Raw genomic sequence first — 16629 nt, 5'->3', positions numbered from 1 at the left:
GAAAGTACTAGATAGTCATACTGGATGAGCCAGAATATTCTCTCATCTCTTTTTCTATATAATGGATATCTCATCTTTTTCACCATTTGTACTGATAATGGTGTTCATCTAATATGACACCATGCAGGCCTGGTTCAACACTATACTAACAAGCTTTGGAAATTTAAAACCACAAAACGGAACTGACACACTTTTGGTTCACAGAGCAATCTGAAAAACACACTTGGGTTACCCTGAAACTTTTGACCTCCAAACATGATCAGGTTGCAAAGCTCACTCCTTTGCCATTTTTCTTGGTCATTTTGTATCCTTGTTTCCTGATTTATTTTTCTGAGGCCCCGTTAACATTTCCCAGATGTGTAAGTGTTTCTTCAACGGAAAATGTGGTGAGAATGTGTCAAGAGTGAAGAAGAGGAAGAAAGAGAACAAGAAAAAGAAGGAAAGACAAAAGGCAAAGTATCATAATGACGTCAGTGTGCTTTACAGTAAAAAGAATATACAATTTGACACACTTTTCTTTTAAACTGCTACTCTTATGTTTCCCCTGCTTCCCATGGTGACATTTAAACATACAATGTTTCATGTTGAGTCTTGCTTTAGAAATGTGTGCTGAGCTCTGTGCCACGGTGCACAGGCAATCAGGGACTGACACACAATGCTGTCTTAAGGCTGCAGTGGTTTCACAGCAGGGGCACACTTTTACACTGATCTGGCTGCTTGGTTACAGTGAGTTTGTGTTGCCAGCTGGGAACAAACGGGTAACTTAAATAGGAGGTGTTCTCCGGTTTTAATGTCCCATGCCTGTACTAAAAATCACAGCCGAACTTACACTAACGTTTTTTAAAGAAGTGTCATGTAAAATAGTTTTCTCAGGCTGACAATGCAAGCCCAGGCTCTTTGTCCCAAAGGCACAATTACACAGTGGAAGAAGACAGTTATTACCCAGTGCATCTGGTGAGGCTGTATAGCCGAGGGGCACCGAGCGGTTCCACCAAGCTCTCACTGAACATCTTTGATAACAGAACCTCATGTTTAACTGAGACACCAGGCATGTGGGGATGTTAAGAATAAACACAATTTACCAGTAAATGTGAGTTAAATGTCTGTGTTTTCATTACACTAGGAAGCAACAGTATGCTCCTATAGTTACAAACAGAGGGATTTTAAATGTATATTTATGTAAGGTATGAAAAATATTGTAAACATTTCATGATACAGGTTTCATGAAGAAAATCACCACAGTATACTGTATTGTGTCTATATGCTGGTTTTTACTTGTGCCTAACATTTATCTTTGCAATGCAGGCTGTGTTTGAAATGCTGTTTCTGTTAATCCTGTCCTATTAATAATATTATTAATATTAAAAATCCTGCATTTTTCAGTGGTGCACCAACAGGTTGGATGCAGATGATTGTGACCTTTCGGAGTTCTGTTAGTTTCCTCCTGTTGCTTTGAAACTGACTTATCAAAACACTGATTGCCAGGCCTGTTAAATAGCTGCTTAGCATTCAACAACACTTACCCAGAGAGAAAATCTCCCACATGAGAACACCAAAGGACCAAACGTCACTCTGAGTCGTGTAGATCTTGTCAAAGATGGCCTCAGGTGCCATCCACTTCAGCGGCAGTCTAGCCTGTACAGGTGTTGAGATAAAAAAAAAACTTAATGCCTTATCTCACCTGTGAGGACATCTAACTAATTACACTGTCACATCTGGGAAAGCAGGGTAGTTTAAACTGTAAACAGATGCTGTTTTTGGTTAAGCTAAGCCTAACTTTGTCTCCTCAGCAGGTTCTCTTTATCTAGTATTTAAACAAACACACTGCTCTTAGTTTTTTTCTGTCACACTTCCAAGAACCGCAGAATTTATTTAGTCCTCCTTTTTCTGTCAGGTCAGTGGTAGCTAACTGATTTGCATGTTTTATATTAATAGAAATTAGCATTTTGTCTGGAAGACAGTAAATACCAGACGGCTGAAAAACAATTCAAGACTTTAATTAACTTACGTCTCCTTTGCGCACATAATCTGGGTCTTTGTAGATGTCCCTGGCAAGTCCAAAATCACAAATCTTCACAACATTATTCTCAGAAAGCAGGATGTTCCGTGCAGCCAAATCACGATGGATGCACTAATTTAAAAAAGGAAAGAGACAAAATCTTATTCAATACAACATTCACATTAAGTTTTCTGCATGTAATTGACTTCAGTTGTACTCTACGTGCTATAAAACATGGCTGCTGGCAGAGAAACACATGGTCAAGTCATCAGTGATATTACAATAGGAGATGATGTGTTCCATATCCAGGCTAAGAAATGGCCTGTAACAGGTTATTTACAACAATGGCTCCATTCTCTAATCAGTCCCATCCGGCTGCCCCAAAATTATGAATGACTTGAAAAATGAAAGAGTTCTAGACGGAAGATTGTAGTAACAGGGAACGAGATTATACAACAAACAAATTAATGGTTGACTGAAGTCACAGTAAAAGCAAAATAATCTAAAATCTGTTTGCTTCCACTTGGACATTCTTGACTTTTCTGGTTTAAATACACCAGTTAAACAACTGTGATCATCCACTATACTCAACAGGTCAATATAACATGGTCTTTAAACAAAAAAATAGAACAATTCCTACCTTGCGTGAAGCCAAGAACTCCATGCCTTTTGCAACCTGGAAACTGTAGCAAATTAAATCTTCCAATGTCAGGACTCTCTTATATAAATCCTCAGATTCTGTGAAACAGAAGAACATAAAACTTTCCCAGTGAGACTGATTTATCAAACCGGATGTACATGGCCTTTGAATTTAGGAGAATAATCCTCCTCATCTAGTTTTTAAATGCAGTCAGTGTAATCAGCAGCTCTCTACGCCTGCCAGATAAATCAGATAAGATCAAACAGTAACGATTCTCATGGGGAAACTGCAAATGTAAAGCCTCGGACTAAAACACGCCATCTTAACAATCTGTCCTGTCACATGTGTGCCTCCTCCTACACACTCTGTCTTTAAAACATCCTTTACAGACGAGGGATAAAAACATACTACAATTCCCCCTTTTTTTTCAGATGTCAGGTGAAATGTGTGATTATGGGCCCGGCGTGCTGGTCGGAGGTCTGACGGAGGAACTCACAAGGATCCTTCCACTGGCCCACCTGAGTAAACAGCTAATCAAACCAGAAATAACACATCAGGGACAACAAGGCTGACGTGCCGTGCCTGAGCTGAAGCCCGAGAGGAGAGCAACTCTCAGGTCAGGACAGGAAATAAACAGACGCCTCCCCAGACTCAGTGGGGTGACAGTAGCTCCTGCTGTAGTCATTGTACTGCTGAACAGGAGGAGGAAACATCCCATCAGATCCGGGCTAGAAAACAATCTGAGGAGAGCTTTCATTCCTGGGCAGGAGGGGTGGAGCAGAGGTGAGAGGAGGAAGACAGCAGGAGGGACAAACAGAGAGAGGGGGAGGGGTGCAAGGGGGTTGAAGGGAAGCAAGACGTGCTGGGCCTTTACCTTCTTCCTCTTCCTCTGAGTCGCAGTAGCTCTTATCTTCGATGAAGCCAGAGCTGGCTGAGCTTCCGGTGCTGGCCACGCTCTCCAGGCGGCGCTTCATCAGCTCGCTCAGGTCGCAGCCCGATCCTGACGACACCACCTTACCATCCTGGCTCTGACCAGCACACACACATATCGTGTTAAATGAGATGAGGTTAAACACTGCTGCTGACATGCATGGGGCTTTCCTATATCATAACAGTCTCTCCCTGCTTATGCTGCTCATAGACAGAATAATGAGAAAGAAAGAGTGGTGGAAAGTTTAAATCATGCAGCTTGTGACTCACCTTGTAGACGATAAAGTCGTCTCTCTTGCTTCTCAAATAGTAGGACAAGTTGCCATATTTGCAGAACTCCACTATCATCATCAATGGACCTGTTAAGATTGTACATTTCTTATGATTATTCCTACTGTGTGTGATAGTTCACAATAAAGAAAGGCCAGAAAGTTAGAAATGATACACATTTAAATGTTCGAACTGACAGTTTAACAGACAATCAAAAACTACTTTAAAGTCTTTTTTTAATTTGTCTAAACCCAAATATCAAAACAATAGGATTATATTTAAGTAATAAAGCTCACCTCCAGGTTTTGTGCAGGCACCCAGCAAGTTGACCACATTCAGGTGATTGCCAATGTGGATCAGGATCTTTAACTCTGACATCAGAGCTTTCCGCTCATTTGACGTAGCGCCTCCTGTAATAGTGTAAACACATACAGGACTTAGTCAGCATTGGTTGGTGTCTCTTTAAACTCCCTGACTAAAAGGACATACAATAAATGAGATTTTAATTTTATGTCCTTTATTTTGCTTTAAGATCACTCTAGCTATGTTAGGTTCAAGTACGCTCCAAATCCAAAACAGATTTACCCTGTTATGAAGTAAAGATGGAAGACAAGACATTTTCCTTAAACAAAATGAGCCCATGACACAAGAAAATTCGGTTACGATCATATACAAAGATAACATTATGAACAAGAAGTCCATGCAGGTCTGATCTCATGCTGAAAGTTATTTTCATACACAGGAGGGAACAAACTTGACACTCAACACACGCAACATGGAATCAATAATTCAATAGTGGTGAACATTTTGACCTAGACTAAAATAGAGCATGGAGTTTTCTTTAAGTTTAATGAAATTCTTTTCAACTGTATCCAGATTTGTTTTCAATAATAAAAGATTCCCAGTGAAACTCTGACTTTAAAAACTGCCTTTTCTCTGTTTTTCTGTAAACTGGCAAACAGTCTTTTGCAGCTGGAAACACAACTTTTGGATGCATGGGGACTAATAAAACTATCACAACGATTGTACTCTATGCGTAAGGTTCAACAGTTTGGAGTGAGTAAGACAGATTCTTCTATTTTTAAGGGATTATACACAAATGAAAACATGAATGTTATAGTCCATTTCTGTCAATTTCTGTCTCTAAAGATAAATGCCAACAAAATTAGAGAAACAAAAACGGGAGTTGCTCACATTATACTTGATCTTCACCTCGAATTATGAAAATCAAGATTTAGAGGTTGTTTTATGTTGCTTTGCTTCGGCCAACCAGATATTTATGAGCTAGAAGTTAAAGCAGCCAGGGAGTCTCTAACTAAACCACGGTCAATTTGAAAAGACCTGCTGCTTTCCATTAAGTTTGACCTACGACTAACAACAGCCAGAGTCTGTTCCTCTCAGAGAGCCTGTGATTTATGCTGAGACATGATAAATGGTATGACAGTGACCACTAAGTCCAACCAACGGCTCTATTTTTCATTGTTACTGATACATCATCCCCACAGCAGCAATCACCGATGGGTCTGCAGTTTGCTTCTCTAGTAATGCAAAAAAGCTAGATTGTTTTGAAAATTAGATGTCTTTCAAACATAAAACTGTGGTGAATGAAAAAGCAAAGCATTTATGGTTTGCTGTGAATATTTGAAGAGACTTTGGAATGAGATTGTACATAACTCCTCCTAAAAATTAAGACCGGAGACAGAGGATAGTTTCCAAATGAATCTCTAAAATGTGTCAAATATAAACATATTTTTTATTGCTTATTTTTGTACTCAGATTTTACGCTTTTGAACTCTTCTTTACCTGCAGATTTTGGACATTCTGATCCAAGCTGTTAGATCTGCATACACTCAATCTCTTCATCAAGGACAGGGTTAGAGGTCTTAGCCGTTACCTCCAACTGCACTTTGCGAGGAACAGACATTGCATGCTTTGCATTGAACCACTGCACCATACAAACATTAATTGCAGGCACATGTGGTGCTGTAGCTCATGAGTCTGTAATGTGTACAAGGAATAAATCCTCTGCAGAAATGACAGTTAGCTGTTATTCATCTGATACCCACACAACAGTGGATCATGAGTGGTGGTACCTCAGGGGTGAACCAGAGTGGTCTACGGTTATGTGAAAAAGACCTAGAGGTTTCGTTTATAAATGCCCCTTATTTTCCAGTAATATAAGTCATTGTATAAAAACTAACAGAGTTTTGACACCCTACCTTTCAGCATTTTCACAGCAACAGTCTTGCAGGTTGAGAGTTTGTCGATCCCAAAGGCAGAGGCCTCCACCACTTTTCCAAAAGCTCCGTGGCCAAGAGTTTTGCCTGGCAGAAGAAGAAGGTATTTGGTAAGTGGGACGACATTAGAGCTTCCTCTCCCTCGGGCAGAAAATCAGACTGGATTCCCTGTCAGTCAGGCAATGGGTCTGTAATTAAAACAACATGCTGGGGCTCTGATCAACAGGCAGTTTTTCTAGAAAATTAACAGCTCACTTAAGACTGGATGACAGCACAGGTCGCTGATAAGTAATGAGGGGTGACACCTGTTCCATGTACCTTAATATGGCCGTATATCCTTACAAAGAGTCACTTTTAAAAAGATGTTTTAAAATAGTATTATTTTGTCATTTTGTCATCTGTCAGTGTGTTTATTTTCAGTCTTATTGCCCTGGGTAGTGGCAGGTCATTTGTTTCTGCTGGAAATACCAATGCTGCTCAGACCAGAGATGTCACACACTGTGATCAGTAAGAAAATTTGAGAAATCAAAATACTTTATTGATCCTTTGTTAAAGTTGTGTATTCAGTTTTATAAGAATCCTGAATGATGCATAAAGCCTAAATTTTGATTCAGATGAGGTGAAATAACTGTGTCTAAAGTTGGTGTCTGATTACTGCTTGAAACTCTTTCAAACTCTTTCCACACATTCATCGGACTGCACAGTGCTCACCTAGTCGCAGGCGGTCTCGGGGAAACTCCCATTTGCTGCTGTCATACTGAAGAAGATCATTCTGCTCATCGAGGGGACACTCATCAGGGTCAATGATGATAGACGGACCCATCTTATAGTGTGCTGGTTGCTGAAAGTGTCAGAGGACAAATGAATTTCCTGATTATCATAAAGAAAGACAATGACAACCACCATGGCATGTTTTGAACTTACATTTTCATTTACACTATCAAGTAGAGAAAGGTTTGACATGACTTGAAATTCTTGAAGTCGAAACTGTGTCCCTTTGTGCATGAGCACACTATGTTCTCCTTTAAGGCCATACAAACATGAGCATCCCAATTGTCAGGAAATGTGGCAATCATAAACACTGGCTAAATTTATCCTTCCATTAAACTGTATTTCACAAGGGACATGAGTCAGCTGTTCCATAAACCATTGGATCCAAATGAGTTGAAACAAAATCAGTAAAGATTTCACAAATGCGTTGTCATTTGTTTGACTGTTAGAACTTCTTACATCTTGGCAAATGCTAAGCTCATGTGGTTTCTGAGAAAAATGAAGTCATGTAACGCCTTACCTTCCTTAGCTTGCGGATGAAGAGGATAAGCATGAGCCAGAGGAACGTGGCTGCAGCTCCTGTGCACACCAAGATGATTACCTCAACGTTTGGCTTCCCTTCATCCCCTGGAAAGAGAAGAACTGTCGTAAACTACCAGACCACTCTGGCAAGAAATCACTGTGTACTTTTCATGATCTCATACGTTGTCGTATTACATTGACAGGAATTTGTGAAGAATTGTGATCAAGAGGAAACAATCTGTTACAAATTTGCCAACAGAGAGCCTGTTTGACTGGAGATGCCGAATTTTATTATTCTTTTATTTCTCGGAGAGACTGTATACAAAAAGAGAGTGGAAACACACACTAGTGTTTATTTCTGGTTTGTTTGGAACATGCATACCGCACTTTTTCCTATAGTGTTTTCTTCCAAACACTGTTTTTCTAACCATCCATATCGACACTCTAAAAACGAATAACCTTTGACTCTGCACAAAGTTTTTCCGGCTCTTATTTCATGTGATCATTGACTAAACAGTCAAAGCAGAACATGCATACAGATTGTTGCTGAAATATCTTTGTGGTAAAAATGGAATGGATAGCAATAACTCTGAAATTCAAGTTTCACTTTAATAAAAATCTACTTAAGTGCTGTTTGCAAAATATCTCACCGACATTACCATCCTCACCGTCACATGTCAATGTGCCATTCATTTTACATGTAAAAGTACACAGGCACACACACGTTAACAGGCCTTCTACTCCAATTATCTACGGTGTTTCCAGTCCCTTAGCTGATGTAGCTGTCAATCTCTTTGCACTCATTAGTGGACCTCTTAACACTTCACAGAGGTCGTGTCCTCGAGGTAAGGACCCTCAGCCAGAGCCTTGATCATAAAACCCATGAAGGAATTCAGTAGGCATTCCTGGCAGCCATGGATTTTCTGTCAGGGGAGACTTTTCATTCTGAAGTCAGACCAAAGCTATTTGTAGTGGTGACAAGAACACATGAGATCAAGAGGGACTAAGTTGTTTTGATTGGAAATGCAGAAAATGCGGTGATGATAAGTGTATTTGGTGTGATCTGTAGCCAGACTCACTGCAGTACACATTAATTCACACTAAGAACCCAGTATTGTAAATGCAGCAGGTCGGAGTTTTGATCTTTTTGATGGTTAGATATTTAATATCTGAAGGTGTTTGATTGACTTACCAACCACAGTAACAACAGCACTTGTTTTCGCAATACCCTCGTCGTTGCTGGCTATACACTCGTACAGACCCTCATCATCTTTCTTTACCCTGTCGACGGTCAGAACCCCGTCCTCTCCCAGTGAAATACCTGCAACACACAACCTCTCAGTCAAACTGATGTGGCATTTGACACTTGATACTCAGGCTGGCAGTAGTGTAAAAGCAGATGAAATGCTATTTTCTTCAGGCACTTGAGCTTGTAAAAATTGTGGTTGAAAACTAACCCACTTTCACCGCACTCTTTCAGAAAACAAGCACACCAAACACCACTGGCCAGAAATATTATTTCTCACAGTATTTGAAGTAGTGACGTTATTATGTGCATGTAAATGCAAATATGACTACTTGAATACAACTTTGTTAACACATTTTAATAATGTAAATGCATTTTAGTATACTACAAGTAATTGCAATTGCTGCCTAACTGCACAAATCTTGTCTCAACTTTGCTCTAATAACTATGCATAGACAGGAACTTTAGTGTCTTGGAAATGTAAATTTACGAAGGGACATCATCTGCACTCTGATTCAAATATGTAATTTACTTCTGCTTTGGAAAATTATTCCTTCCAAAGAAAAAACGTTTTCTCTGAAGAAACGTTGGTCTGGCCAGTGACCCATTAGAAAACTGTCAGCAGCTTTCAAAGTGACTTCACCTGCTGATTCTGTAGCTCTACTAATAACAAAATGTATTTATTCTCTTCCAGCTCTTCATCCAGTTTGTGCAGCGTTGCGCCAGGCTTGCACTTATGCCACCAAAATTGCAAAAATTGTACATAGATTACTATTCTCAGGTTACCTGGGCCTTCTTTCACTGGAACGCCATTTTTGTACCATATGATGGAGGGACGAGGAACTCCGAGAGCGAAACAAGCCAGCATAAGTGTGCTGCTACTGTTCACATCCTGATTAGTCAGGTTTTGACTCAGCCAGGGGCGTTTTCTCGCTACAGCAAAAACAAAAGAAGAAAGGGTTTGAATTAGACCTGCTGTTGCATTATTACTGTCTTGTTAAAGGAACACAGAAAAATCAAACCGACTTTCAACGACTAACTAATTTTATCATGGTACATCAGCTGACTATTTCGAAATAGATATAAATAATGGAAATGGTGTTGCAATCAGTAACCATTTTTCACACTAGAAATGCAATCAGTTTCTCATATCCTCTTCTAACTTACCATCTACAGTAAGTGCAACCTTTTTGAGTTCAATCCTCTTGTGGAACTTGTATGCTTGGCACTTGTAACCTGCCGTTCTGTTTTGGGACACATTATGCAGGTGGAGAGAAAGAGAAATGGAGTAGGGGCTGAGCTGGAGACTGGACACGTTGGAAGTGATTGTTTGATTCAATGAATCCAACCACTGTAGGTCTGTGTAGAGGTAGCGAGCTGCCCGACAGGTCAGATTGACGTCATAACCCTCGATGGCAGTTTGGGGTTCAATGGTAAATTCCTCGGGTTGATCTAGTGTGACAAAGAGAAGAGACCATGTCATCTGTTTTACATGCATGAACAGAGACACTTATCTTGCTGACCCGAGATCCTATTTTGGAATTTGAATAGTTTTGGACACAAAGCTGCTCGTCGCAAGGCCAGGAATGTCAAATTTGCAGTTATTTCCTGTTTCATCACTGTTAATTGGAAGCACGTTGCTGGTGGACAGCATTGCACTCATCCAGTTGGAGAGAAGCTGAGTCTAGGCCCCAGGGGAACCGAACTGTGCTTGTTTATTCAGATTGCTGGAAAGCATTCTGTGTTCCGTAAGAGAGGACAGCTGTTATTACAATTCTGTCCTCTTTTTTAGCAGCATTCCTTCATTCTCCGTCTTCCTCACCTCTGGAAGAGAGCAGTATTCCCCTCAGGAATTCTCCCACGCTGGGAGACTAATTTTTGGTACTTGGCATCCCCTCAATTACTGGTTCACCTACATCCATCCCTCTCCAAAACCCTAACCCTTCACCCTTCAGGGAATGTGATTCACTCAGTGTAAAAGGAAATGTGGATTTACTTGGTTGCAAAGTAAACTCTGCTTGTGTGCAGTGACACCTCATCCCCGCTATAATTACATAACTGTCTCAATGGATATTCATTTTGGGAACATTTGGAAATGCTCAGCGGCACACAAAGAAGTAAATTCTCAAGCAGAAGTCTCACAGAGAAAGAGGAATGACCTGCTGCTGGCGGAGCAGGAATGCAGTTATTCATAGCTGTTTTCAAACGCGTGCCATTATAGCACTCCATATGGCTCAGGATATGTTTGCTTCTCTTCCACCCTGAAGCCGTTTAGCTACAGTGGAAGATGGCTTCAATTAATGCCCCCCTCTGGTTTCTTTATTGCACAATACAATCTGCACATTCCTTCGCTGTTCTTGCAATTCATTACAGCGTGTACTGTGTGTGTAGATCATTTGAAAGAATCCAGTGCACAGTATAGTATGCTTTGCACTTATTGCAATAAAACTCAGCAGAGCATTTCTGTGGGTAAAGCTTTAAATTGATATTTCAGCTGTCGTATTCTGGTGACCCACTTACCGTCAACGTAGAACGGGACTGCCATTGTGCTTTCGCCAACTTCATTCTGGGCCACACAGGTGTAATTTCCTGATACGCTAGCCTTTTCAATCACCAGGGTACTCACAGTCTAATTGGGATCAATAAGACAACTAGTAGTGATTATTCAAAGCAGAATAAAACAGCTTGAGATAAACAACAAATGCTTAATATCACAATTGACTTCACTGTGACTTTCAGTGTGATTTATACTTTCAATCAACATCAGAGCAGTGAGTTGCCGTTAACAGGATGAGGTCTGAGAGGTCTGGACCAAGCCTGGTCTGTTTTATACTCTCCAGTGTGTCACATTAATGAAAGGATACATCTGGAGTTTAGAACCCGCAGAGTCTCCTTTAGACCTGCGCTATAGATCTATTGCTGCGGCTCCATGTCCATTTCCTGGAAAGCACTTCTAATGCCACACTAGATTTTGTCACTGCAGCAGTACGACATTTTAATGGCTTGAATAGACAAAATAATAAGTGAGACTTGGGTAAGTGCCAGACTACATGGGGTTCTGTTTAGCGTTCATAGTGACATCTGTTTTTTGGGGGCAGTCAGCTACATCAAACAGAGTGAATGATGTGGGTGTATTGTCTGGGTGTATGCTGGACAAAACTTCCTGGGCTTGTAGGAGCTATTGTGTTGACTCTCAGACACACAGCTGTAGCCATGCAACAATTTCAGCGTCCCTGTACTAACAACGTTCACCACACAAACATTTAGGCAGTCAAAGACATTTCTAAAAAGTAATATCATATTGTCCAATCCATGCTGCTCTGACATTTGTCAAAACACTGATGGAGTGGCCTTACCATATTATGTTACAGCTATTACTCACTATAATGTAACCTGAGCTCGAAAACAGTCATTTAAACGATTACGCACAGTCCCTAAGAAGTGACCTGACCAGACGCACTGTGACCTCTGTGCCCATGTCTTCCCCCTGTGTTTTCCTTACATTATGACCCGGGCCACTCTCCCTCTCTACTGGGCCTTCTGGGGAGCCACTCAGAGGCCCCGGCCCTGACTACGTTCTTATTCACGGGCCAACACGATTTATGTGGGGTGACAGAGAGGAATTCACTTCCAACAAATCCCTCTTCTTTTAAACTGCTGCTTGTTATCATTGACCCTTAGTCCTAACCCTCATAAAGCACCAGCGTTTGGCCACAAGTACTTGTAAATAAGTGGTGCCTCCCTATTTATGTCAGAGACGTATTAGAACTGATGCCCTGTGAAAATGACCAAAGTTAGAATTACTTGGTGAGCGAGAAATTAATATAATCTTCTTCCCGTGTTTAAGAGAGCACAAGTCAATAAATCCCCTAGTCATGCGCAAGAAACACAGACAAAAACAGCTAACAAGAAAGTTTGGATTGAGAATGATTCTCCTGCTGAAAACCTGTATGCCAGTGAATTTGTGCCCTAATTTGACCCAGACAGCTGTTATGGGTTTCTTTAACCTAATCCTATAGACAGTCTCTCGCAAGGCAGTGGAGACCTGCTCTTAATTATGTTTGGGGTGAACAGGTTTAGTGACAGGCTCCCACAGGACATTTGCAGAAATGTCTACATTTTCCACATTGTGTGGAACTTTTTGGGGGGTTTGCAAGTTTCAAAGTAAAGTTGACAGACCCAGTAGAACCAACATTGATTTATTAGTTTTGACTTGGCAGACAACAATATTTTGAGGAGTAAGACAGCTAAATCTGCTCACATGCATGGCTTAAGCCATATAGCTTTTGTACTGTTTATAAGGATTAGCTCTAAGAGTCCCAATAGCTGAAACTTATGTCAGAATAAAAGAAGCGTCTTTGGCTAGGCCCAAGATGAAGCTGCAGCTGCTTTATTTACAGATCTTCTTCACATGAATGAAAAAACTGTGAAATTGAGAAATTGGGTATTTCACTCAGTAAGGGTAAATGAATTGTATCATTTTAGTTATGGGTGCACCATTTCATAAATGTGGGGCTCAAAGGGCAGGAACACACTGGTAGAGCTCTTGCTCCTTATAGGAAGGCCTTTGTACCAAAGGAAAACCAATGCAGTTATGTTAGTATGTTAGCTCTGTATTCTATGTTGCAAATGTACAGTATTTATCAATATAGCATTTTCCTTGCAACACATCATATCCATGAAACCAAGTGATTTTCCTGTATTTTCCTGGTCGTTTATTCCAAGAATAAATCAAGCCTTTTTAAGTGCAGCACTGAAAAACAAAAAGGATTTCTTTAGAAATGGACTGCTGAGGACCTGTTCATGGTTTTTGGTCACAGTCACACAAGTCAAAACTAATGCAGACAAAATGAATCATTTTCAGTGAAGAGAAGAACTGCATCACTGCCAATAGGAGGAAAATTGTGAGGAGTTATGGATTTCAGATGTTGAATCTGACTTTCAAGCCGCAGACACAGGAGAGTTCTAGTTGAATCTGATCGAGCTATATACTGTCGATCTCTGGACATCTTTTTGATTCAGTTCCCATATAAATCCTACTGTTAAGTTGCTTATTGCTATTTGTCAACCACATTTCACAGTGAACAAAATGCTAAAAGTGCATTAGTTGTTTAAACAACAAGTGGAAACGGTACACACAAAAATAAACCACATACCTTGTTTTTTCCTTTAACCAGTTCAGGCTTGACGTTTATGCTCTTAATCGAGTTGTGGGAGTAATTTCCCCTGTCACTGATGTTGACCAGGATTGGCTTGGTGTAAGCAGTGCAACTGCAGGACAGAAAATTAGTATAAAAGTGACTACCTAGTTGTGCTGTCAGTATGTGTAGAGACAGATGTACATGTGTTGGACCTTAAACAATATATCATGGAAGAAAAGCAGACTTTCATGAGTTTTTAAATGGGGAACTTGGTGTTATGTACAGTTTGAGATCATATTGTAAAAGCCCTAATTCTGAAAGGCTGAGAGATTTTAAAAGACTGATTTGACTGGGTAAAGTCCAGGTCTAGATCAGCCTGTCTGGGTTATAAAACCTAGAGAAAGCCTTGATTTGACCCCCACCCCCAAACCCTTCACCGCCCGTGGTGGGGAACAATCAGCCTGATGAGAGGAGAGGCAGAGTGGAGGAAACAGCTACAGCGACAGGAAGGGCTGTGCTGTGCGTCACCTCGTACAGGAAACCCCCCACACGTTCTGGCCAGAGGAGATAAGGTTGATCCTAAGACCTTGGCGGTCAACAAGGGACAGCTGATAACTTCTCAACCTGGAGATAAAGACACCCCCATATTTCTGCCCCCTACACTATCTCCCTCATTGCACATGCAACATAGCAAGCTTCCCTCATCTTTAAACCCTCCAAACACCCCTCCTCTCCAAACTTTCAGAGATTTAGATGAGATATGATCTTGAAGGACTACATGTTGAATTTACAGTGACAGGTACTTTACAGGGTCAGGGCTGTATAAAACAAACATTTTGCACAATTGGCCTCCCACCAGGCTATAGCTGTTCCTCTGTCTCATTAGCTGCCTGCCACAGCCCAGCCACTGTTCCTAGTGCCAGCTCTGATTATCTTTAGGCCTGTAGGAAGAATGGCTTTGACCCAACTAACGGTCTGCTATTATTTATCATAAATCAAGTACAAGTAGGTGTTTGAGATAATTTAATGATTATAATAATGGAGGCACTGGGGAATTACCACCATGAAACATGTAAAAAAAAATGTTGTTTCGTTCTTGTGCAGCAGTCCAGTGTTGTTTTTGTTAATGGTGTTGGGGCCTGATAACCCAAGGGTAATGGCCCATTGTTTTCCTGATCTTACGACTCGCGGGTCTCCTGCTGTCACTGACGAGCCAGGATCTCAGGGAATGTTCATCGTGTTTGTGGGTTCACTAGCAGGCCGGTATTCCTGCACAGTCCCTCATACATTCAGTTCTGTTCGGGCTCTGTAACAGCTTGGGGAATCTGAGATTAATATATCTTGCCTGTGTTTCCCCTTCAGTCTACAAAGCCACTGACCACAAATTCGTGGGCAGTTCTAGAGGGCTGTGTTTCTTTGATTAATGTGTCATATTCTGGGCCAGAGTAAATTTAGCGAATGTAGATCTGTTTTATAGTGGGATCCCCGGGATGCACTGGTGGCTCTGCAACCTACACTCCCTACTGTTAAATGTTAAATATGAGATTTAAAACATTAATGTAGCAGCAAACAACTATTTGCTATGTAAAGATATAGTGGAGTGATGGTGTCCTGAGCAGAGAATGACGTCATATTCCCTTTGTCTATGTTGCTATAAACAGTTTGAAACGGTTTTTGGACAAAGAGAAACTTTAGGAGGTAAGAGTAACCTGACACAACGGGTAACTGAGTGAAACACCACGCTCAATGCAGGACCTCTACATGGTAGCTTGTGGTATGTAACTGATTTTGAATCAAGTTGTGGGGGTATTCATGACTGATAAAATTTGTGCTTTAAATCAGGAAAAGTTCCCCTACGATACGCTTTTAATTCTTCAAGACCGGAGGAAGTTAACAGAGCATGAACAAAGAAAATCCAGTTTAAACATTTTGATGCTTGCAACATAAGGAGGTGGTGACTCACTTTTTGAGTGTGGGGCCTGAGTGACACGGCTGCCAGAGCCAAGTGATGGTTGGCAAGGGCAACCCATAAGCAGTGCAGGTTAGTTGATGCTGCTTGCCAAACATGTAGTGCTGCCCGTCCACAGAGGGGAGCTCTGCCTCTGAAATAGTTGGCTTCACTGTGAGAAATAAGTGCACATGCACGCAAAAATACAGGGACAGAAAGATAAAGACAGAGAGATAAAGGGAGAGAGAGAAAGAGACAACAGGTTAGATCAACCACCCGCCACCTCAACCCAGCCCACTGTGGAATCTCATAATGTCTTTATAATGAGGGGTGACAGTCATGATGGATAGCCATGAAAAGGATGCCATTGACACCAGTTGTCCTTTAGACACTGTGTAAGAGAGGAATGGCAGGATGATTGGCTAGCCTGGGGCTGTAGGTCAAAGAACGACCCCACTTTGGCCCATGTCTAGGTCAGCAAATCAACTGTTGTGCTGCAATCAACAACAGACAAAGATCTTTGTGCCACCTCAAGAGGCAGTCCATATCACTTTGCCATTCTCTCCATTTTGAACAGCTGAAATAGTCGAGCTACACAGAGTCACAAGGCTTGGCAAACCACACACACACACACACTGAAAACACATTCATAATCTGGAGCACTGTGACAACTCTAAACAACTGATGAACAAAGTTTAAAGTAGTTCCCTAACTGGTACCAGCAATCTCTCTTCACTTTGTTTGTTTGTGTCTGTGTGTTTTATTTTTTGACATTCCAATAAATTTTAGTTTCGTGAAGCAGGATAGTCAAGGACATAAATGAAGCTTATACAAGGGGGTTGATTTTTCCACTTTTTGGCACGCTATTTGGATTCCTAGATAATGTTTAAAGAATGCAATGAAAATAGCTTTGCCCCCCCCCCCC

General features: G+C 41.0%; 1 protein-coding gene across 1 annotated transcript in view; it reads right to left on the bottom strand.

Moving 5' to 3' along the window:
* The window catches only part of kdrl (kinase insert domain receptor like), a 44220-nt gene that overhangs the window by 13619 nt on the left and 13972 nt on the right, over window positions 1–16629 (bottom strand). Inside the window, exons 10-24 of the mRNA XM_035669125.1 lie at window positions 15720–15876; window positions 13772–13886; window positions 11136–11244; window positions 9783–10067; window positions 9402–9548; window positions 8562–8690; window positions 7368–7474; window positions 6788–6917; window positions 6059–6163; window positions 4136–4249; window positions 3840–3928; window positions 3514–3667; window positions 2640–2737; window positions 2009–2131; window positions 1524–1635 (exon numbers count right to left, since the gene is read on the bottom strand). Of these exons, the coding sequence (XP_035525018.1) occupies window positions 1524–1635; window positions 2009–2131; window positions 2640–2737; window positions 3514–3667; window positions 3840–3928; window positions 4136–4249; window positions 6059–6163; window positions 6788–6917; window positions 7368–7474; window positions 8562–8690; window positions 9402–9548; window positions 9783–10067; window positions 11136–11244; window positions 13772–13886; window positions 15720–15876 (1974 nt within the window). The remainder of the gene's footprint in view (window positions 1–1523; window positions 1636–2008; window positions 2132–2639; window positions 2738–3513; window positions 3668–3839; window positions 3929–4135; window positions 4250–6058; window positions 6164–6787; window positions 6918–7367; window positions 7475–8561; window positions 8691–9401; window positions 9549–9782; window positions 10068–11135; window positions 11245–13771; window positions 13887–15719; window positions 15877–16629) is intronic.

This window comes from Morone saxatilis, unplaced genomic scaffold (genome assembly GCF_004916995.1).
Source record: "Morone saxatilis isolate NCDOM2014 unplaced genomic scaffold, NCSU_SB_2.0 Contig22, whole genome shotgun sequence".
Classification (NCBI taxonomy): domain Eukaryota; kingdom Metazoa; phylum Chordata; class Actinopteri; family Moronidae; genus Morone; species Morone saxatilis.
The sequence above is the reverse complement of the archived record's forward strand: the minus strand, read 5'-3'. Positions and strand labels throughout refer to the sequence as shown.